The sequence below is a fragment of the Aspergillus nidulans genome, chromosome V, assembly GCF_000011425.1.
Source record: "Aspergillus nidulans FGSC A4 chromosome V".
In the NCBI taxonomy this organism is placed as follows: domain Eukaryota; kingdom Fungi; phylum Ascomycota; class Eurotiomycetes; order Eurotiales; family Aspergillaceae; genus Aspergillus; species Aspergillus nidulans.
The window spans coordinates 985582-1008446 of record NC_066261.1 but is presented as its reverse complement, the minus strand read 5'-3'; the positions used below and the strand labels follow the sequence as shown (position 1 = coordinate 1008446).

General features: G+C 50.3%; 8 protein-coding genes across 8 annotated transcripts, besides 1 other annotated feature; 3 read left to right on the top strand and 5 right to left on the bottom strand.

The window, feature by feature from the left end:
• Window positions 1–22865: part of a sequence feature (contig 1.88 1..183820(1)) that runs on past both edges of the window.
• Window positions 69–1022, top strand: ANIA_05119 (tRNA (carboxymethyluridine(34)-5-O)-methyltransferase; the record flags this gene model as incomplete). Its single annotated transcript, XM_657631.1, has 4 exons — window positions 69–164; window positions 214–344; window positions 533–881; window positions 912–1022. 4 exons carry the CDS (start codon window positions 69–71, stop codon window positions 1020–1022), a joined length of 687 nt encoding a protein of 228 aa, XP_662723.1.
• ANIA_05118 (MYB DNA-binding domain protein) lies at window positions 1340–3067 on the bottom strand (the record flags this gene model as incomplete). The annotated part of the gene is made up of 3 exons (XM_657630.2): window positions 1340–2181; window positions 2324–2433; window positions 2472–3067. 3 exons carry the CDS (start codon window positions 3065–3067, stop codon window positions 1727–1729), a joined length of 1161 nt encoding a protein of 386 aa, XP_662722.1. The 3' UTR covers window positions 1340–1726.
• ANIA_05117 (uncharacterized protein) lies at window positions 3735–4655 on the bottom strand (the record flags this gene model as incomplete). The annotated part of the gene is made up of 4 exons (XM_657629.1): window positions 3735–3876; window positions 3955–4058; window positions 4139–4379; window positions 4612–4655. 4 exons carry the CDS (start codon window positions 4653–4655, stop codon window positions 3735–3737), a joined length of 531 nt encoding a protein of 176 aa, XP_662721.1.
• ANIA_05116 (tubulin-folding cofactor B) lies at window positions 12177–13142 on the top strand (the record flags this gene model as incomplete). Its single annotated transcript, XM_657628.1, has 3 exons — window positions 12177–12449; window positions 12507–12726; window positions 12817–13142. The coding sequence occupies 3 exons, from the start codon at window positions 12177–12179 to the stop codon at window positions 13140–13142; spliced, it is 819 nt and encodes a 272-aa protein (XP_662720.1).
• On the bottom strand, window positions 13727–15533 carry ANIA_05115 (Cupin domain protein; the record flags this gene model as incomplete). Its single annotated transcript, XM_657627.1, has 4 exons — window positions 13727–13986; window positions 14037–15188; window positions 15238–15419; window positions 15469–15533. 4 exons carry the CDS (start codon window positions 15531–15533, stop codon window positions 13727–13729), a joined length of 1659 nt encoding a protein of 552 aa, XP_662719.1.
• Window positions 16727–17997, top strand: ANIA_05114 (ribonuclease H2 catalytic subunit RNH201; the record flags this gene model as incomplete). Its single annotated transcript, XM_657626.2, has 1 exon — window positions 16727–17997. Exon 1 carries the CDS (start codon window positions 16978–16980, stop codon window positions 17995–17997), a length of 1020 nt encoding a protein of 339 aa, XP_662718.1. The 5' UTR covers window positions 16727–16977.
• Window positions 18196–19497, bottom strand: ANIA_05113 (peroxisomal membrane protein PEX16; the record flags this gene model as incomplete). Its single annotated transcript, XM_050612190.1, has 4 exons — window positions 18196–18319; window positions 18367–19201; window positions 19256–19291; window positions 19344–19497. 4 exons carry the CDS (start codon window positions 19495–19497, stop codon window positions 18196–18198), a joined length of 1149 nt encoding a protein of 382 aa, XP_050468136.1.
• On the bottom strand, window positions 19907–22659 carry ANIA_05112 (uncharacterized protein; the record flags this gene model as incomplete). Its single annotated transcript, XM_657624.1, has 4 exons — window positions 19907–22066; window positions 22319–22447; window positions 22490–22502; window positions 22613–22659. 4 exons carry the CDS (start codon window positions 22657–22659, stop codon window positions 19907–19909), a joined length of 2349 nt encoding a protein of 782 aa, XP_662716.1.

Sequence of the window (22865 nt, the reverse complement as noted above, 5' to 3'; positions counted from 1 at the left end):
ATAAAGCTTTGAAGGATCCAGTGGGCTGCCGCTGAGTCAAGTCGATACTGCTATTGGCAACCAGCAAAATGACATCAATAGACCGAGACGAGGCGTACGAGGAGAAGAATGTACACGAGGTGTACCAGCAAATCGCGAAACATTTTTCAGCGACAAGATACAAGGTTTGTCCCACAATAATGAATATCAACGTCTCAGCGCAGCAATTAACAGGTACAGCCATGGCCGATTGTGGAACGCTTTCTTCAAGACCAGAAACCCGGCGCTGTCGGGCTTGATGTAGGATGCGGCAATGGCAAGTACCTGCCTGTAAATAAGAGTGTCTATATCCTGGCATCTGACCGGTATGTATATGTATAATTTATCATTCAGTTGGCCTGCATGTTTGGTTCGTTTCGTCTATTTACATTGAATGAGAATTCTCCCTACCCATCATAACAAAGGAAAAAAAAAAAGAAAAAAAGAAAAAGAAAAACTGGCCAAGCGAGATATCTATCGCAACCTGAATTGACAACCCAACTGACCATTCTAGATCCGAGAACCTCGCGCAAGTCGCCCGCCAGCATGAACCGCACTCAACCATTCTGGCCGATATCTTGAATCTACCACACCCAGATTCGTTTTTTGATTTTGCCATTTCAATTGCTGTTGTGCATCACCTGTCCACCCCGGAACGAAGGGTCCAAGCAATTCGTGAAATTCTGCGCACTCTGAAACCGGCATCAGGCGATACCCCAGGAGGTAGGGCTTTGGTCTACGTCTGGGCTCTCGAGCAAAAGAATAGCCGCAGAGGGTGGGATAAGGGAGACGACCAAGATATCATGGTCCCCTGGGTTCTGAAGACTCCCAACTCCGATAATACATCTGACACCCAACCGAAAGTATTCCATCGATATTATCATCTTTATCAGGCCGAGGAATTGGAGCGGGACGTTGAAAGTGCGGGCGGCCGTGTGCTGGAGTCCGGATACGACAGAGACAACTGGTGGGCGATCGCGACTCGAGTAGACCAAAAAAATTGACCGATTTGTGCGTGACATTCACTCCGAGATCCAGCCTCGGAGTTGAATTCAGTTCTGTGACAGTAAAAGCAGAACCAATCAGCCACCCTGTAGGGGCTTGACCTCTCACATGTGTGGAGAAGAAAACTCGCAAAATCATCTATGAGAAGCCCTCCCTATGAATCAAAACACCTCCAGCGCTATGCAAATCGTAACAACGCAAAACGGACAAAAGAAAGTTGCTACCTCTAGGGAAGCGTTCGAGGAGGAAGCCCAAGGTTTGGACCTGGATGACTAGGATGACCTCTTCCCAGATCCAGCGGTGGTCCTATCCGGTAGGCATCTCGCGGCGGTATCGGAGGTGGAAATGGTGGTGGAGGAGCATATGCAGGGACACCAGCAGCAGGAACGCCAGCTGTGAGCTCTTGAACCGAAGGAAGCTGAGGGGGAAGGTGGATCGATCGTGATGCGGAGCCTTTTCTTGGTCGGGATAGGGATGTACTCGCTCTGCGTGTTCTGGTGGTGGGGGGATCGATCGCTGAACTGGAAAGTGAGAATGGGACCACGCCAGCTCGACGGGCCATCTCTTGCTCGCCCAGCTGCCAATGCATCGCTTCTGCAGCCCGCCAAGGAATCGCCATTTCCTCGGCCACTTTGGACCACATCTCGGCCTTGAATCTGTTATCTAACGTCAGCAATTGGATCTCTAGTACTGGGACATCTCTTCAAAGCGTGGTATACCTCTCGTAAAGCCTTGCGAGTTTGTTTTTCTTGTCCTCGTCCCATTCGCTTCGTCGTTCCAGATAGTTTTGGTAATGAAGGCGGCAGCTGATTGCACTCCGTCCCGGTAGTCGTTTGCTGATGTCCTCCCACTTCATGCCGCTGCCTCGCAGCTCGATGATCAGGGCGTCCTCTTCCGGAGACCACTTTGACTGCTTCTTCGCCGGTGACTCTGCCGTGTGAGCAGGTTGCAGGCGCTTCGTACCAGCACCAGCTGGCACCTTGGCAGTAAGCGGGGGCCCCGAGGGCGCTGAAGGCACTGATGATTGAGTCGCAAGTCCAACTCCAACCGGTGGCGGTGGTGCAATCGAGGACATCGGCGGCAGCGGTTGCATAGCCGAAACAGGTGGAAGGGTTGAGGTGGTGCTCATCATGTTCACGGAGGCCGCTTCTTCTTCATCTTGGGGCTTCAAAAGCAGTGAGATATCCACTTTGGCAGGAGGTGGTAGGATAGGCTGGTTTTGTAACGCAATCATATGCGCGATTCACAGCGTGCAAGGCTTGCTCGTGGTGAGATAGTAGGTGAGAATGGAGCAGCATACGCCGAGATGAAAAGAACGGTTCAAAGTCTTCGCTGTCGCGGCTGCCCTTGATGCCCGACCTTTTGGATGGGGTGCGTAGTGCGGTGCAGTGCACGTCTTGACGGTTGACACTTGACAGTGGCAACAGGCGTCCAAGTAGTCCACTCACAGACCAGCCGAATCGAGTAGGACAAACAGGCCGTAGATCACAGACGGCCAGCCTTGAGACAGTACAAGAAGTACCGGCACGTTCAGAAGTGTTGCCAGATAGTTCCTTGTCTTAATCTCGGGATGAGCGGGTAAGGCGATAGAACCAGCTGGTGCGCCTTGAGCCAGTGACGGAGCTGCGCTCAGAACAGGTCGGGTTAGGCCTGGTGAAGCTGCCCTGCGGAGGCTGAGTCGCTTCGGAGCGTATCCTGTCACGGACCAACCACAGCGATGATCTAGGAAGACGTCGAAGCGAAAAAAACACCTAGCACACCAGGGTGCCGTGAACCGCGTATCAAGCCTCGTGTATACAGTAAATAAATAACTGGGAATGGAAGATGAAGGTTGGTAGCCGTGGAGGGAAGATGACCTGTGAGTTGAAGGCACGAGACGAGACAAGATCTTGAGATGGCCGTCTAACTGAGGAATGAACTCGGAACTAAAGCAGAAGCAACAAAGGAAGGGCGATGAAGGAAAAGAAAGATTCGCGGAATCAAGCAGGAGGAAGGAGAAATGGACCTTGGACGGGAGGATGAGATGAAACGCAGCAAGATGCATTATTGGGAGCAGAGAGATCATCGGCTCATGACAGCTGATTGAGCAGCTAAGACGGGCCAGTGAGGAGCTCTGTATCAGACGTAGAGGCACTAGGTTGACCCAGAGGCGAGCCCAGGACCATGTTCGAGAAGCCGTTGACACTAACTGTTTTACCATTTTCCCTTCATTTTATTTTAAATTGCATGATACACTTTGAGCCACAGTTACCCAGTGGCCCATGCAAAGGCATCTATGGAGGACGGGGTGTGTACCTTGGTCGTAGTCAGCTCAGTAGAGTTACCGACAGTGTTAGTGCCTCAGCTGCCCGAAAAATACAACAACAAAACGGTAAACCGGTTAGAATTGACTAAAAAGTGAAGACTGGCGGCGATTATCAAACGGTTCCAGTGGGGAGTACGGGACACTAGGAAAAGAACGGCTCCCAACCCCTCCCGAACGTTCGAGCCCGGTGCGTTGAACTGCTAGCAGGACGTTCCTCATATTAAAAATTACTGCTCAATCTAACGGCCGCGCAGAATTCCTGGGACGGGATCTGTAACAACCAGATGGGGCAATTTAATGATGGGCTTCCATTCTGCATTCCTTAAACTGCGACACGCCTCATAAACTGATGCATGATAGATCGCAGCGCGACGCTATGCTACCTATGCTACCTATGCTATGCCGGTCAGTCTGTGCTTGCCTGCTTGCCTGCAAACACGGAGAGACGGGCGACGTGTGAGGGCCGGCTGTGCTGCCAAACTGCTGCAGCAGCGGCTGGAGAATCTGGTACCCTGCGAGAATCGTAGATCTGCGGAACTGCCGAGGAACTGAAAAGCGAAGAATGAAGAATAATTAGAAACGAAACAGACGCGGCAACGCGAGAGCCGTACAGAGTCCTCACTTACTGGTGAGAGAAGCAGCGAGAAACATGGTTCGGCGTGGAGACAGGTGGAGGAGGCCGGACGGGGCTGACGTTGTTAACGGCGTCAGATCCTAAACTGGCGACACGCTATAATAATAGGCAGCATTAACAGCGCATCGGCCGACACGGGAAGAGGACGGAGCCTACTGAGAGAAGGACTCTCCTACCCTGGAGAGCTCCATCGCGGCAGTTGGCCACTCCCAGTCTTCGGATCCTTCCCATTCGCGCTTTCCTGGTGAAGGTTGGTGTGGGATCGGCCAGCCAATGAGCCGTGGACTTTTTGACGGGCACCGCTTGGCCGCGACGATGAAGATGGATCTGCTAACGGCCTTGATGAACCCAAGCCCCAGAAGGAAAGTATCGGCGGGGACAATATCGCTAGCAGTCGCGCTAACCGGGATCCGGGGGCTATTTTAGTGACTGTTCGCCTTTGTTCATGGTCCAACTGGCAACCGCAGCTTCTGGGTGCGACTCGTCTACCGGCTCCTGAGCTACTTTCGACTACTGTAGCTAATAATCACTAGCTAGCATATCTCAATGACAACCTGGTGAGGACTGACCGCCACCGCCATCTTCCCACCAAACCTGGATCATCGTCGCTATCCCTGGTGGCGGAGATGACCTGCGGAGCCCGGTTTACTACTCGACCCTCTTAAGTTCAGCTTGAGAAAGTCGCACCGACATTGTTGGGAAATGGCGGTGATGAATAATAATAGGTCAGGAGTGCTCTATCATTGCCATTTCATCCGAAAATGATGCATCCACCCTCGTTATTGTTCTCATCTTGGGTCGCGACACTCGGCGCCAAACCGGCTGGTGTTTGGTTTGCATGGTGGAGTTCATCAAAGTCGAACAGGGCCGACGAACAAGCTTGGGCACATTATCATCTTCAACAGCGGAGTGAAATGCCAACCCGAAGTATGACGGGAAGACCCTAGTAACGACCACGCGCTATGTTTCTCTCTTCAGCGTAAATTCTCCGATTCCCCAGAGCTGGTTTGGACCGTCTTACTGCTTCCGTGCTAGTCTGTACCACGCAGCTCGGGTGGGTTTGGTAAACAGTAACTGCAGTACTGCACCTTCTGCTGTCTAAGAGACAAGGGCGTCTCGTGTCCAAAGATGCCAGTTTGTCCGCTGCTCGTCCTACATTCTAGGGACCTCACTTCCAACCCGCAGCGACTCAGTAAACAAGCAGCGCAGCAAACCCCTTCCGTGCTCAGTCAGTGCTCCAGTGCTCAGGCGCTCCTCTGACGCTCAGTTCCCCGGAACCACGAACCTAGAGCTCAGAATGTGATCTGCCTGGTCAATCTCGGTCCAACTACGAAATCGTCCGTGCTGAGGCGCTACCTTGCAAGCTGCCGAGAATGATCTCTATCACAGGTAATATTCAAGGCGAAATCAAAGCCTCCAACAAACCAAAAGAATTCGGGTTCGTTTAACGGCTCGGTGGCATAAAGTCTGACTTACGTACCAGACTGACCAGCCCGTGGACCGTGGGCGGCAAGTCAATTCGGAACCACTGACCACCTGCTTATTCTGCTCCTGGTCTGCTTTGTAGAAACTATTCTAAGCCCACTGAAAACCCCATTCGGATCCATTGTTGTGGTCTGAGACATGGACCGTTGCTTGCCGCCGCGTCTGCGCTTGTCTTCCCTTCAGATCTAGAACGTTGGTCAATGACTTGTTCGGTGGTTCAGCTTGTGACGCGCACCCTGCCGATTGATCTTAAGGCGCTCCTGGTGGAAATTACGCTGACTTCCTTACACCAAGCAAGGCCAGGGTTGCTAATCTATATGATTCCTCTTATGTATGACTCTCTCAGGAGTAGATAATCAGGATTGCGGAGAAATTGACACCCCTTCGTTCGAACGACGGGGCTGACAGGCGGGATGAAAGGCAGGCTGAAACACTCGTTCTGCAAGATTACCCAGGGACAGGTGGGGAAGTGGTGGCTTGTCTTGAAGCAACTATCCTTTCTGATTGGCCCTGAATTTCGAGCTCCGGACTAGAACGGGCCTGGTGGGAACTGTCAACGCCAGCTTCAGCCTTCATCATTCAAGGGCCTGCCAGATGGCGCTCAGCATTTTATAAGTGACTCGCGATGAAATGAGATTGCGAGTAAACAGGCTGGACTAGCTGAAGAATACGATTAACACGTCTCTGGGCCTCGGCCGCCGTCGACTCGCGAAAGGGCCCAATAGGTTCTGGTCTCAAAACGCACCCGGAGGAAGGTCCCGCAGTTATGCCGAGACACTTCCAGCGGCCAAACCGAGGTTGTATGAATATATCGGAAGGCTGCCTCTCGGGTTGTCTGTACACCTGTGCGTTGAGGCGACCTCGAGTTCTTCAAGCTGGTTCCGCAGTTTGCGAACGCAAACACCAGATTGTCCGACCCGGCGCGACGCAACGCCTGCAGGATTGAAGCTCGTGAGAGCTATTGAGCAGCAAGTCGCCGTCAGATACATCGGACGAGACGATGCTTTGTCCAGAAAGCCAGTCTCGGGCTCGCACTTCCTTTTCTGGCGCATGCGTCGGCTGCGATGGTTTTCGATGTATCATGATTCATCGACAGCATGTAGAAATTGAGATTGTCCCTGCTAATTTAGAATTCTCGAATCTGGTTGTCGATTTGCCGCGGTTAGTGATATCACAATATCGTGTGGTCGAGAAGGGAGTTAAATGGCGGTGGGTTACTCACCAAGGCCTAGAACACAGGTTCCTCAAGTTGACGCTGTGCGGCAAACCAACCTCGGGTTCCTGGTCGATAATCGGGATGCATATGCCTGCGGGAAGGCACATCAGGATCGTAAGTTTCGATTGAGCGCTTGGTGATATTCCACTCCTCGGGCAAGAGTGCACTACTATTGTATAACTCTGCCGTATGACCTCGGGGAGGTTCTTGAAGGAAATGCGGGAGGCGTTGGAGGTCCTGAGGGGTAAACAGCTTCCTGATTCGCCAATCTGACGTCCCCTCGTGTTTCAGGTCCAAAGCTTTGAGCCACGGAAATCTCCGTCTTGGTAGTCTCGGGAGTTTGATCATCGTTCTCATGAGACTCGACTCCTTCAATCCAGTCGAGGAGCCGCAGTGGAAGAAACAGACGAGGATCGGGAAAGGGACTGCGAGTCCACCAGAGACCGTGGTAAGAGCAGTCAACGGGGCTGGTCGAACTTCCACGACGTTTGCGTTTGATTGGGAAAAGTTTCAAGTTGGGCCCTGTGGGTCAGCGACAAGGATACCGCTGCTAATGCTCGTTCTAGTCCTGGCTCGCAGAAGTGATCGTCGCTAAGGAAATGTCCGTCATTGCTGCCACAACCTTCCCACAGTTCTCTAACTTTCAGGTCTCAACTTTGAGGGCCAACCTCGACGAATTGTGGGTGGATTACTTCTAGCTCCTTCTCGGATTGTTGATTGTCTCCTGGAAGTTGACCGCAGCTTGGCTGAGTGTTCCAGTCTCCTCGCGGACCCCGGATGAGGCTTAGAAGCCACCAACTCGTTCTCCCCGGTTCATCGCCCCTGTAAGGCGAAGGATCAGATTGGGTACAAATCTATAGAGCACAGCCTGTGGCCATGACTCAGTTTGGCCCCATACTGATACCCTACACCTCCAGTGATGTAATTATAATCGTTCCTCCTCTCTGGCCGCATTAATGCTGTTTTGGCGACTAACCGGGATCTACCCTGCAACCCGATCTTGATGCACAAAGGCACGATGCTCAGAGCGATATCTTGAATCCTGCCAACGGCATTTACCATCCAATGTCCCCGGATGCTGGGGCCGCTGCGCAGCAAATACAAGTAAAGGGATCCTGGATCACTCGATATGAACAGTCCGTGCCTCCGACGTAGGTGGAAACGGAAGGATCAACGCCCTCCAGGCTACAATCTATGAGGCAGCAGGTCCTGGAGCATAGGTCCGGGTACAAAATATATTGAGCACCCAGTATGACTTGGAATTCTCAGCAACAATGATGGAACAATGATGGCGGTGCCCAACCACGGGAAATCATCGACTTGGGCATCCCAGGGTGCAATGACGAAGAAAAGAGCTGCTTACGCGGTTTACCGTAGCAATCAGGTTCAGAACGATGGGTGTGGAGTGCGAAGGCACCCAACCGTCATTCATCATCTCCTTCGCGATCCCGGGACTGACGGTTCATGGAATCATGTCAAGCCGGGCATGGCCGGGTGGTGGGTCAATCGTGATTACTTCAGATTGGAAGGAAAAATAGGGCGAAATGAAGAATCAATCAAGCAGTCCGGACATGCTTTGCGAGGCGCCGTATACTTGCTGCTGCCAAGGCCCTCCTCGCGTTCTCTTGCCGTCTCGGCAACGTCCTTTGTGATGTTAAATCGTCGATAAATTGATGGTCCAGATTGCGTGGATCTAGGCGATCGCCCTAGCCAACTTCATCACATTGAGACTGAGATCCTGCGTGATACTATCATTTATCAGCACCAGGGTTCTACCCCTCCTTTAGCATCGCCCTTGAAGTCTATTTCCTGCCCACAACCCTGCATGGGCTCGATCTCAATGCACCACTTCCACCCGGTTCTGGACTTCCAGCTTCGATGTGTCTTAGAGCTGTTATCTCCACAATGGCCTCTGCACACCCTCTTAGTCCTTGGACACGGGCTGTCAGCAGAGCCGTCGCAATTCACTTGTTGATTTGACCTCACTTGACTCATCCACTGTCAGGCATTTGCGTCTAGACGGTGATAGGCTCAGCCCATTATTTCATTGCAGCGCCAATTGTATCACTCATCTAACTAAATTAAATGGCGGAGGCACTGATTTGACACATTGGCTGTCCAAGACATACCTAATCACTCCACACAAAGCCTCGCTGAAGATGAAACGTCTGGGTGTGGGGATCCCGGCTAGTGCTTGAGAGCACCACAGTAATAACATCTTCTTGAGATTATTACTTTCCGCCGCACATTTATGGAAGCTGGTTCTGATCCCTGGAACCAGTTCATGAGACCTGGTGGTCCAGACCGGTCTTACAATCTCGCTTCGCAATCATGGCGGATGATACATATTTTCTCAGTAGCCTATGGCACTATCAGAGTACCATAGCCCTGACGCTCGGCGGAGTACTCCGTTGGCTGCTGCCGGATCTGAATCACTAATGGACGAATAGTAGCGTCCAGTTACGAAGGAGGAGTAGGAGCAACGCCACCAAGCCCGAGCTCGCGAAGATACTGGCTTTCGCAGGGAAGCTGACTCCAATCTCGCGCCTAGTTTGTTCGAAACTTCCCGTCGTGGACTGTTCCCTGATCGGACGAGGCAGTATGTATCGAGTCCTAGTCCTCTCTCTATTCGCCATAAAATCTCCGACAGCATGAGACCTCCCTCAAATGTAGAGCGCCGGACGCCCGGAAGACATGCAGCTCGGGGTTGCCTGTGAAAGAAGGCTACTATTACTATGCATAGTGTCTTGTATTGGAAGAGGTGGGGGAGTAATTGTCTTTTGTGGACTTCTGAGTTCTTTGACATCATTATAGACTATGGTCAGGCGTTCAAGCACCCGAGGACCAAAATGACCTTGAAAACGTTGCTCTTATCAACGCGCCAGACCATTTGAAGCATTTTTCCTCCTATCGAACATATTCCATTCTCAGGATGACTTGTTTGTTTTGAGTAATATATGCTAGAACCAGGCATAGAAGGGAATGCACCTTACTATAGGCGGTAAGATTGATGAGAGAAATGATAGTATACCTTCACTAGACCAAAAGCACGGTACCTATATTACCAGCATACCAATATCAGTTCTTGGGTTAAGGCAACCATTATCCTTGGGTACTTCCTGCTTCCTTTGTATACAGCTGCAGCTTTCTTGCCTGCCGTCTCTGTTCACGCCAATGTGTATCTAAGTCCGATACGCGAATCTGTCAAAACAACCACTAACCAGCCTCTGCGATTCCAAGAAAGGACCACTCTTCAATCTGAAAGCCAGTAGCGCATACCATCGCATCAAATGGACGGTGCGTTTTGCAAGATGTTGTTACCCCCCTTGTACCCACAATTCAATGAGTCTTTCATCTTTCCAGTTATACCAATACTTGATCATCAACAGACCATGAGAAATGTGCCGGCAACTCAAAAAATCCTTATGCACATGAATGGATGCTATAATTCCTATATCTTTAAGATGTTAGACACATTGCAGTCATACCTTCATCTAGATCTTGATACCTACTTTTTTGCTTTCTACCAGGGCCACTACTCACAGTCGCAAGTAGGAATCCCGAGCTGCAAGGCTGTGCGTAGCACGCCTTGGGACGAGAACATAACACGGCAGACATGAATAACAGCTCAGGAGGGAGCTCTCGGGATGTCATGGGCATTCGCCTGCATTGGAGCAATAGGGAAAAACGGAGTAAGTTGAACCCTACCCTAGCCAAACATGTACTGTCGTCCCTGACCACGCTCAGAGTCTAGTTATATAGTACCATTTCACTTGAATAGTGGCTATCCATACCTCAAGAAGAGCACTCGCTAACCCTGACAATCTCAGCTACCGCAATGCCGGTATCATCGCGCTTCATATTCCTATGGTGTGGACTGGATTCCAAAAAATGTCATGCTCAAAATCGGTTAGGCTGCTGAGAAGGAGGTGTATTTATTCGACGTTTCTTATGAATTGATTAAATTCTGCTGGCATGAGAAGACAAGCAATGATATCCATGGGCCGTTTATGGAGGATGTTTAGGTGGAAGAAGAGCAGGGCGCCGGCATTTGCTTCCTAGCTCCTGGTATTAATGGAACTCCTAATATACCAGGTACAGGGTCAGCGACGCAATTGGAAATTTTCTGAAGGATGATGGCCTAGGCACGCCTGGCCGGATATGTGAGACTTGTATCAAAGACACAGGCAAGAGGAAGGATATTCCCAAGTCTGTTGCCATCGCCAAACAAATTGACCACCCTCAGAAGTCTTTTCTCGTTCAGCCACAGCCTAGCGGCACTAAGCCGGTGGGCAGAGGGCTCATAAAACAGCGGTACCTTAGGTTCCTGTTAAGAAGCAGTATTTAAGAGCCCGAACAACAAGTGTCAAGTATCAGTTGTACTTCATCATCGTTACTCATAACGAAAAGCGATTTTCGATGCCAACGACAATGCAATGCGTGGGCGGTCATGGAGCTCACGGGCAGATGGGCCCAAGTCAATGATGGATGCACTTCAACGGATCTGGCGCTACCTGACTATTAACTACGATTACAACTACAGCCCTTGTTGCCTGCTTACAGGCAGCTTCTGCTTAATGAGCACGCCCAGCCCCAATGCTATGATGGGTGTCACTTTGCATCAAGAATTCAAATTGAACCCGTTGGTGTGATAAAGAGGTATGATAAGCATCTAGAGCATCGAGACGACGTCACAGCTGATCGAATTAGAAGTAAAGGAAATACTCACCATGCCCAAAACAAAGTTAACATCGCTTCTGGAGGAAACGGCTAAGGAGTACGAGGGCAAGGCTTGTATTGCCCACACCAAGAAACAAAAGCTTGGTCCCTGTAGCTCCCGGGTATGGAGATATAAAGTGAATTTAACGGATGTAAAGCCTATGTCCAACGATAGAGCAGTAGTGCTTTTGCGCATATCGTTAGTTCGTATTTCATTTTGTATAGGAGCGATAAATATATATTCTGCAGGCTGAGATTTATGTACTTGATGTGCCGTTCATATAACCACAGTATATTACACCATGTAGGCTCCAGGAACGAGCTTCTAATTGGTCAAGTCAGAATACCATAGCCCCGCGCCGTGTCTTTATCACAATCGCCCCGCTCTGGTTTTCTGTTCTCAATTCCAGGACAATTACAGCCAGATTCTCCTCAGACTTTGTATTGACAGTAAGTACCGGCCCTATTTCCTGATCCTCTGCAGCTGTTCAAAATATATTCTATCAAGTCATAATACTACAATTGGCTCGCAGAGAATTCTGGAATTCGAGATGTGCTTCCACTGGCTCCCCGCACCTCACAACTGCCATATCATTCCATCTGTTTCCATTACTCTTTCCTGTATTCCTACAAACTGACCGCGGTCCAGAAATATCCTTAGATCCTATACATCTGGGCTCTAGTCGTACGGTTGTTGCTAATTCCTGCCCATCTAATCCGCCCTCTCGAATCTCCGAACCTCCGCCCTACGCGTCCGTCTGAGAGTCGGCAACGATACCTGATAAACATACAACATGTCCTTCCAACCAACACCGACTGACATCCCCGTCGCAATTACAACCCCATTTACATCTTCCCCCTCCGACGAACCCCGCCTGCATTCAGAACGCCGCATAACTCCAACATGGACCGTCCAGCAGGTCAAGGCAAAGTTGGAGACCATGACTGGCATACCACCAAGCAGCCAAAAGCTCCGTCTCAAGACACCCGGCCGTGCAGAACATTGGGTTGATGGCGATGACACAATAATTGGGGAGTGGGGGTTGACGCGGGGATGTGAGATTGAGGTACAGTTCATCAAAAGAACAAGAAAGGTGATTTGGTATTAACTGATGCCTGGATAGGTCCATGATACACGGCCCCAAGCGGCACGAGTGAATTTCACCGACCTCTCATCCGTGGAGAAGTACGTCCTTCCAACAGAGACATACGAAAGCCTGCCGAATTCGGTCCTTGCGTGGAAGAAGAGCCAGAAGCTGGGGCGGTTTGATCCGAACGCGCTTTCGCCAGTTGAAGCGATGGCTGAGCAAGCGAGGAAGGATAAGGAGGAGGTCGAGAAACGTGGTAAGTATCCTTTGTTCGCTTATCACCAAACCTGTGTGGTGAACGATGAGAATCTGGTGGATGGCGGGTGCTGTTAATGACACTCTGCAGACATCTCCGTTTCAAAACGAGCAATCATTCTCCCTTCTTCACCACCCCATGTCCGCCGTGGCACGATCCGCTTCGTTGGCCCCGTCCCGGCAATCCCAGTTCCCGGTGTTGACATAGAGACCGTGGACACCCCAGCACTGCCCATCTGGGTCGGGATTGAACTCGACGAGCCAACAGGGAAGAACGACGGGAGTGTCAATGGGAAACGGTACTTTATGTGCCCAAATCGGTGCGGAGTCTTTGTGAAACCGGAGAAGGTGCAGGTGGGGGATTTTCCGCCGCTTGGGCTGGATGATGAGTTGGACGAGGACATGGAGGAGATCTAAACTAGAGCAAAATTGGGGTATTATATAAAAGTATGCTAATCGACTCAAATGTCGGGTGAGCCCGGTGTTCCTCGTTCTGGCTCAAAGAGAAATGTTGGAAAGGTAATAAAATTGATAGATGGATACAACAACACCGTACCAGGGTAACATGAGGGCATCGCTAAAACCAAAACAGTCGGAACAGTGTCGAAGCTACACCAACAAGATGAGAAACGTTGGAAATTGGTAACGTAACGGTATGCAAAAAGGTGAGTTGTAAAGTCGCTGGAACCGGATCGGGATAATAGAACACTTAAGGTGATGTTGCCTTTTCAACTCAAGCAGCGGGCTTCTGCTTCCCCTTAGGCCTGCCTTTACCGGCTGTAGCCTTCTGTGGCCTGGAACGTGCTGGAGGGGTGTTTGATTCGCCGTCAAGCGCATCGGTTTTAGACGCAGAACCAGGAGCATCATCTCCCTCCGCCGTGCTAGGGACACAGCCCTGGGTGAAGAACAATCGAGCATCTTTGTTGTATGTGTTTGCGAAGCTATAGTAGTTACCTATTATGGGTAAGCGGTGCAAAATGAGTGGTATGGGTTGCGATTGTCTAATACTGACCACGGGGAACCTGAAAGACGCATCCCTTGCCAGCACTAAATTGGACGCCTGAGATGTCCACTAGAACTCGCCCGTTGACAACGTAGAATATCATATGCATTTTCTTCGCGTTCTTTGGCTTCTTGACTCCGCCGGGGGGTAGTTCAACGATGCCTGAGCCGATGAATGGTGAACTCAGAAGCTTGGCGAACCTGAATGATGCGCCCTTGACATCTCGAGTCTCGATACCAGACGGGGCGTACGCGATATCTGTACGGCGTCAGGTTCGTCGATTATTGATGAAGGTTTGGTGTACATACCTAAAACTTCCTCCTCGTCTAGAGCTGTCTGTGTCTCATTGTCCCATTTTCTGATATAACCATGTAAAACACCTCCCTTCTCCTCGTAAGGATCTCGGTATTGGTCATCCTCGGAATCGCTACCATCCTTGCTCTTCTTTGATTTCGACTTCTTCGTTTTTCGCCTCTTCCTCTTCTCCGGTTCCAGCTCTTCGGTTCGAATAATCTCTTTGATCTTTGAAAGGGGAAATCGCTGTCCTTCTGCTGCCTCTTCGTCACCGTACACACACCGCTCGTTCTTCCAGTAGGCCAGCGGTCTGACAGACACACGTCCTGATCGGGTGTGCGTCGCAGATGGGTCCGCTGGATTCTCGCGTTTAAGAATATAGAGGCTTCGTCCCTTGAGCGGTCCAGTCCGGTTGACATAGTTTTCAACCATTTTATCCAACTCGGGATCACCTGAGGGGCCTGAAACACGACGTTCTGGCACTGTTGTCTTGGCCTTTTTCTGTGGTCTTCGCTCTTCGATATCGTCTGTGGGTTGGTTTTGCGATTTGGGCGGCCGCCCGGCGCGCTTTCGTTTCTGTGTTGTCTCTTGTTCCTCTGATGCGTCTTGCGCTGTGAGGGTTTGCCTGCTTTTCGCGGCTGTTAATGGCTTACGTCCCTTTCTTGGCCCTTTGCGTTTGTTGGACGGAGGACTCTGAACTGGTCTCTCTTCGGCGCTATTGTCCTCGACTTCCTCGGGGTCATTTCCCAGCGTTGTATCATCACCATTAATATAACTACCCACAAAACCGTCTTGATCCATTGAGTCTCCATTCTCGTCGCCGTTTGCTTCGCTATCGGAAACGTCGATCCGTGCCGGTTTCTCTGCCTTCCTCGAACCCTTGGTGCGCGCGGCATGTGAGTGCTCCAGTGATGGCGTAGCGTTAACGGAACGGTCGGTTAGAGGCGATACTTCTCGCCGTGAATCTCTTCTCACGCTTCTGCCGTCAGATGGGCTAGATGATGGGAGATGGCGCTGTGGGCTTTGAGAGGACCGCAGGCCAGGGGTCCTGCGCGGAGACCCGGTAATCCCGGACTTTGACGGTGATCTTGGGACGGGCGGAGGGAAGCGAGGTGTGCGTGTTCCGTTGGTACCGCTGAGAAAGTCAGCAGGGCCGGGGCCGTTGCCTTAAGAGTTCAGCTTCGTTACGGTTACGGAAGTTGGGGGAGCAATTACCCTCGTCCATAGACATGTCGGAGCCTATCGACTCGCTAGTATCAAGCCCGTTATCGCCGAGGGGTGATTTCTCTGGTGATGAAAATATTCCGTCGACCTCCTCCATTCCATGTTCGTCCCGCTTGCCTTCCGCCAGTGTGATACCCGTGCGTCTGTTGACAGTTAGTTGGGTTCCCGACGGTCTGCAAACGACGTGTAACATCGTATTGGTTGACTGCTTGTGAAGCATACCTTCCGGCTTTTCCAACATTTGAGTAGTCGAAATCGCGAGCCTTCACCGACGCTCGTGGAGCCATGATTGCGGTTGTTCGGGGAGTCCAAACGGCTAGTCTTCGTGGATCTTGTACCGGATAAGCTCAATCCCAGCCTTGATAAGCCTCGCGCAACATGAGTAAGTAAGCAAATTGTAGTGGTGAGAAGTTCGATGAGTGGGAATTAAGCTTGGGTAGAAAAGAAGCTGGAGGGGACTAGAGATTCATGACACGCGGAGGGCGCTAGTCCAAAACGGTTCGAGACGCGTTCCGTACTTGGAAGTTTGTATACTTTGTCTTTGGCCTCTTCCTTCCACTTTATCTCTAAGTCTGTTTGTCCTACTGACGCCTTGCTATCTGTGGTTAGTAGCCAGGCGTTTGAGAAAGTGTCGCTAGCTCGTCACTCCGAGTGGCCACATAACGGCGAAAATTCATAGCAATGCAAACAGACAAATAATTGTTACTATGCTTATATGCAATGCACTACGAATGTCAGAATGTAAACGGGATACCCATGGTCATCACGATCGAATAAGCCGTCCTTCCGTCACACCAACCTAACAAGGGATATTGAGTACAGTATAATAGCGGGTAGGCATGAGTAGTTTGAGGCGATAGAGCAACGGCGTTCCGCAGATGGCATTCCGCAGATGCTCTTACCCAGATGCGCTAGGCTTGCTAAATTCTCAAGCCCATAAACCCATCCGTAATATTGGGTCGCAGCCACAAGCTAGTCTAGCTGTGCAGTAGTGATAACTGTGTGCAACAAGCTACAGGCAAGCTTATCAGGCTCTAGGTTGGTGAGCAGTAACAAAGTTCAAGTGTGGCCTGTCATGATCTAATCCTAAGTGAAGGTACTCTGTTCCGCACTTTTATCCTGTTACTAGTTGTTTGCTCTATGTGTTACTTTATGCAAAAGTAACTATGTATTCAAGGGTCGATAGCTCAGTTTGGTAGAGCAAGCGGCTGCAGCTTCGTGTTTCCGCTAGGTCCTGCGTTCGAGTCGCGGTCGGCCCTAATTTATTTTTATAATAGTTATTTACCTTTTAGCACTCCAGGTAACGAAAATGTACTGGAAGTTTTATTATGAAGCTGACGCAGAGCTGAAGTCGCGCCGTCTTAGCTAAATTTTAGTCTATCGTAGCAGCCACCCATAGTTTGGTAACTCAAACTGTTGGCCAAGGTTGAGTATTACTTTGACTTATACGCAGTATTCACTTTTAACACTCCATTTTGTACTTATCGTCCGCCTTCGATGGCTGATACAGTGAAGAAACATTGTTATTCTTGCTTCTAATTCAGTCTCGTCACATGCATGCACCATTGTACGAGTTTGTCTTTTCGAACCAGCCAAATTTAAGTGGAACGCGCTTCGCATCTAAGAGACGCGTCTCCATATTGAACTTCAATTTACCATTTTCTAGATTCGTCCATCCACCAACGCCTCAATCAACGCTCATCAAGGACAAAAACAACTCAATTACTCAGGATGGATGAAGAGATACCTACCAGCCCATTCCCAAATACCGAACCCGTGGCTGTCGATATATCCACCTTTTTACCCCCAAGCATTGACAAACCCCGGCTCCTGGCAGGCGAATCCTACGCACACTTCTCGCCCGCTCCACCAGCGATTTCGACACAGACAATAGCCACAAATCCAGAACATGACTATCTAATTCTAGGCATTGATGAAGCCGGTCGCGGCCCCGTCCTTGGGCCAATGGTTTACAGTGCCTTTTACCTTCCCAGCTCTCTGCACCACTCGCTGCTGTCGGAAGAGTACAGCTTCAACGACAGTAAAGTTCTCACTGCGGGAGTACGAGCAAATCTCATGCGCATCCTTTGTACACAAGGCTCACCGCTGCACGAGTCGTGCGGATGGGCGACAAAGCTTCTTTCCGCACGGGATATATCATCGGGCATGATGCGACCTGCAGCGGGAGTGTACAACCTGAATGCGCAAGCAATGGATGCAACGATTGAGCTGATTAGGGGTGTTGTGGAAGAGAGAAAACTGAACGTGCGCGAGGTCTATATCGATACGATAGGAAATCCAGCAAGTTACCAGAAGAAACTGGAGATGGTGTTCCCATCGCTGAGGATCACCGTCGCAAAGAAGGCGGACTCGCTTTATCCTTGCGTTAGCGCAGCAAGTGTGGTGGCGAAGGTTACAAGAGATGTTGCGCTTGATGTTTGTTATGAAGTTCTCAAGGAAAATGGAGGAGTGGGCGATGGTTGGGGGAGCGGATATCCTTCTGATTCAAAGTGCGTCGGGTGGATGCGAACTAACATGGATCCTGTCTTTGGGTGGGGGAATGAATGCCGGTTTAGTTGGGGTACAGCGAAGGAGATGCTCGAGGTCAAGGGTGGAGAGAAAGTCGACTGGCCTGCCGAGGAGGATAATACGCAGCTTATGGGTTTCTTATTGACGGCCGGTAGTATGTCTAGGGGACCGGATCAGGAACTCCGCGAGTGGTTTGGAAAGAAGACTGCAGAGGTTCTATGAGAATTGAGTTAGGTCTATGAATAATGCAGTGATACCCAGTTGTTCCGAGCTTCAGAAAACAGTTGTATTTACATTCAATAACCAGGCAGTAGATGCTCTCCTAATGATACCCTAAAAGAGGTGCAATGTAAGACGTCAAGATTCGTGAATTATCTAATATGCCGATAATATTATAAGCTAGTCCACCTGAACAGTCGTTTATAATGTAGCAGTCGGGAAATAGTAGTTATCCCATAGGTATTCGTAATCCTCAATGATGCTTCCCACGAGATCAAGAAGTGGTTTTCCTCTCATCTTATCCGTGAGTCCTCTCAATGTAGACCTACTAATGTCAGCATAATGCTTCCCATCTGTTAAAGAGTTACGAACCTCGTGATGTTCTCATAAAAGGCTCCCCGCATCAACCACCAGCCCATCGACCAGCCTCTCTTCTTCAGCTCCTCTCTCTCGAGGCCGGTCAGTCCGCGGAGGCCACCAGCGACTCTCTCTCGAAAGTCGGCCTTGGCTAATTGCCGTGAGCCGTATTCCATCCCAAAGCCGATCAACCAGGGCCTCCAGCTTCGCTTATCGCTACCCCATTTTTGGAGCGCAAGTGCATAGATAACCGGCCGAATGATGTGAAGAACTTCTGCTAATTGACCTTGACCTGTGACTCTGTGCAAAAGCGCTTTTGGGGGTTTGATGTCATCTGCCGTCAAGACCTTGGATATAAGATAATTCGAAACATCGTTGACGTCGGGCAAAGAAGGTAGTGAAAGCCCAGTACGAGGCATGTTCCAACTTAAATCCGAGAGCCGTTCGCTGACCGGGGACTCCATTCCGTTCCAATCGCTGTCATCTTCTTCTAATGACCTGGGATCTATTTCACGCTCAGGTAGCGGTGGGCTGACAAGGGGGCGCGAGTTCGTAAGGCGTAGTAGGAAAAGTCGACAGATCGCCTTGACGACCTCAATAAAGACGACAACACGCCAACGGACCTTCTCGCCACGGCGTCGTGCAAGCATCTCCCATAATAGCTCCGTATATTGAATAGTTTGGAGAGTGAGAGCGACTTTTTTATATAGAGGCGATTGTGATGACCAGTACTTAGTATAGCGCGTGTGCGGAGTAGGGTTTGGTCGACGAATTGTTGGCGGTAGGTTAGATATGACCCTTGATATCAAACGATCATGATATAACGACAGTAGCTGTACTCCTGAGTGGACTGAACTCCCTTGATTAGATGCGCGCTGTTAAAGGTTGACGCAGAACAGCTTACCACATTCTGAAGGTATCTCTGAATCGCGATAGCGTCCTAGCGATGTGAGTTTCATTCTTGAACAAGCGGAAGACATAAAGAAGCTAACCTGGTATGATGTATGTTAGCGACCTCAGCGCAGACTCAACCTGTCCTACTGAGCTCGCATTCTTTGTCAAGAAGTCTTCGTATAGCGGCAACCACTTAGAGGGCTGTAGGAGGACGGCAGGAACCGGGCTTCTAAACTTCGAAGCGGCGTCCATGCTTGAATGAGCGAGGGTACATTTAAAGCAGCTGAGCTTAGAGTAGAAATGAAAGCGATGGACAAATGTTTCGGTCACTTGGTAGGATGTTGCCAACAGGAGATGAGATGTGGATGGGAGCGACAGCACGTGTCATACGCCAAGGAATGATGAAAGCCGAGGTAGGCACGGGCTATGGTCTGTTACACCTCTCCGCAGATGCAAAGGTGATCCTCGAACCTGAGCTTGTACGACGGCAACGCTTGTCGATGAAAATTACTGATATCTTGAAGGCTGGCTGCTAATTATGTACCGTCAAATCAAGCCTGATCGCTATGACTGGATGCTGTCCTTCCCATAGTCTATCGCCGATTTCTGTTACGTATCTCTAGTATAATAGCTGCAGCTGAGACACAAGAGACATTGTCGGTCACTCATCTGCGAACTTCCACAGTCCACCTGGGCGCATAGCTTCTCTATAGCGCTCCTGCACTTTCTCCCTTTCCAGTCTGCCCGCCTCCTCGCGGTCCTCTTCCAGTTCCTGTGTACCAGGCATCTCTGTACGCCAGAACCCAGGGGGCGTTCCCGACCTGTGATGTTGATGCCTATGCTTTCCGAATCGGTTGGCAAAGACCCTGGTCTTTGCTTCGACTAAAAGGCTATCACGGATCTTAGAGTTGAGTGTGTCTATTTTACTCATGTCCTCCCCAAGGTATTCTTCCAGAATTTCACGGTCACTTGTTGCTTTTCCAGGTATATCAAGAGGGATGCCGAAACGCGCCATGGCGGAGAACTTCTCCCCGCAACAACCGGGACGCGTGCAGCCACTGGCGTGTTTGCGCTCGTCTCTTTTCCGGACAACCTCGTCATAGGCATAATTTAGACCATTGTTGTAGTCTGGGTTTATTCTGAAATCTTCAAGACCAAGTTGGTGAGGCGGCCGGGCTCTGCAAGGCTTTTCGTTGGGGATCGTTTCATTTTGGCTCGAACATCCCGACTGAGGCTGTAATTTACCCGAATTATTCTCTGCGCGCCTTGTCTTCGGATGACGTCTTGGGGAGTCCGAAGTTGCTAGTGTTGTGGTGGACATAGCATTTGCTTCGCTACTAGTCGTCTTGAGGTTGCCTCTCACGCTTTTATGTGACGGGCGGCCTGGAGTGGTTGCAGAAGCGTTCGTAGTCGACTTGGTCTGCAATGTTGGGCTTGTTGGCGGTGCTCCTTCGAGGATGTTCGATAGCCGGAGTACTCTAGACGACGCTCGCGCCTTTGTATCACTTTGGGGTGACCTCATAAATCTCCTCCACGGTAGCGGCCGAGTTTCGTCACCATCTTCCGCTAACGAAGATATCCTCGTTGAGGAACCTAAGTTTTCTGTCCGCTTCTTATTTGCCATCTGGCCAGCGCTTAGGTTCCGCAAATTGCCGTCGACGGGCTGAAGTACATTCGACGCAATACTATTCGCCCTAGCTGTACGATTGCGGAGCGGTGCATGTCGCCCCGACGCTAATCTCGAGGTAGTTGGGGAGTTCTCTGAAGTGATATAGTAATCTTGATCACTGTAGAACCGGATCTTCTTCGTGGGGGTAACGATAGTGCCACCAATATCGTCCAGATCTTGGGTTCCAGACGGTCCTGGCTGAGGAGATTGAGTCATTAGAGGGCTAGATGATAGAGTCTCACTCTTGACCAGAATAGGTTGCAGCGAATCGCCCTTGCCTAAGCTTCCAGATAGTGGATTGCTTTTTTGTTCTGACTGCTCCGGAGCGGCGCGCTTTCGTTTCAAAGTTTCAACCATCACATTTGAACCATTACCACCTATAGCCGGTAACTCGTCTGTCGAAGCATCTGATGGCGTGGACAGTAATTCTTGGTGTCTCTCTTGCAGTCGAATTTCGCTTGCACCATCGCACACGTCCTTTGTACTCCTGCAGCTTTGATTCCCAGTCTTCTCAAATGTAGGGCTGAGGGGGCTTCCGGATGGCGCTCTTTTTTTTGGAGCCCTGGCTGGGTCATTTAGTAAATTAGCTGTGGGCCTTTGGAGTTCAGGTCTTTCCAACAGATTCACTGGTATTGCAAAACCTCGGTAGGGTTCAGAAGCCTTTCCATCAAGCACGGAGGTAGGCTCTTGACGTTGAAGTAGCGCTTTCAGGCGTGCAACCTTGGTTTTGTGGCGTTTGACTAGACCTCTAAGTTTCCCCGACGCTTGGACGATTATCGTGGCTTGCTGGTATAGTTCGGTATATCTATCACTTATCCTTCTCAGATCCGTAGCGTCAAGTTCAGAGAGTGCCTTATTCCCAAGGACATGCCCTGGTTCGTATGTCTCATCTAATCGAAGTGCACTTTCGGCGGCCGTTTCAGTCTCCTTTGTGAGGGCCTCATCTTGTCTTAGTTGCTCTTGTAGTAGTGAAATCTCTTGCTTTAGCTTCTGAACTTCGGCCGCCGCCTTCTGGTGAGCCTGTTCAGCTTTTTCAGTTCTTTCCTCGGCATCCTTGACGCGCGCGTTGTACGTGGCGAGCTCTGCCTTAAGACCAGTGTAAGCAGTATCGAAACTATGTCTCGTATATTGAGTAAGGGACAAATGAAGTTGCTGTAAGATGTCCATTGGAAGCGCTGGTCACCAAAGAAGACAACACCAAGTGCTTGGTGAGTCGAGATCTAGAATACAGGACGAGAGTGGCTGATGACATAACGCGTAACCCAAGATTACGGCACCCCTTTATCGATAAGCACACATTCCACCATGATCATCGCGGACCACCGACTTCACTTTGCATTACTGTGATGGACTATGGACATCACAAAATGCCCAAAAGACATCATGACGAGTTATCCTACTCACCACCGCCAAAACGATTGCGTGTAGCTGAAGAAGCGCGACAGGTCGATCACCTGTCTTCTCTAAGCGACGAAATCCTGCTCCATATTCTTTCTTTCCTGCCAATACCGGCACTTCTGACTTGTCAAAGGTCTGAACGTCTCCCAGCGTTGCCGTCGTGGAAGTTTAACTCACACTGTGCTCTAGTCTGTCTCGCCGGTTCTATGCTCTTACCCTAGATTCTGAGCTTTGGAAGCGGCAATATTTTTCAAAATGGGTACGGCCTCGAGCAAGACGATTAGCAAGTTCCCGACGCACTTCTTTCCCTCCATCAAACCTTGAATATTCTCCGAGGGTCTCGACATGGCTGGACCATGGTCACCTGAATAAGGAGGAGGGAGCTACAAATTGGAAGCGACAGTATCAGCTCAGGCATAACTGGTCCAAAGGCACTTGCCGAGTGACCGAGGTCCAGATATCGCAGCCCCCTAAGCCGCCAATGTTGGTCACACTCTGTGCAGGCTATATTTTTACAGCGGATTCGCACGAGGGACTCCGAGTGTGGTCTGTG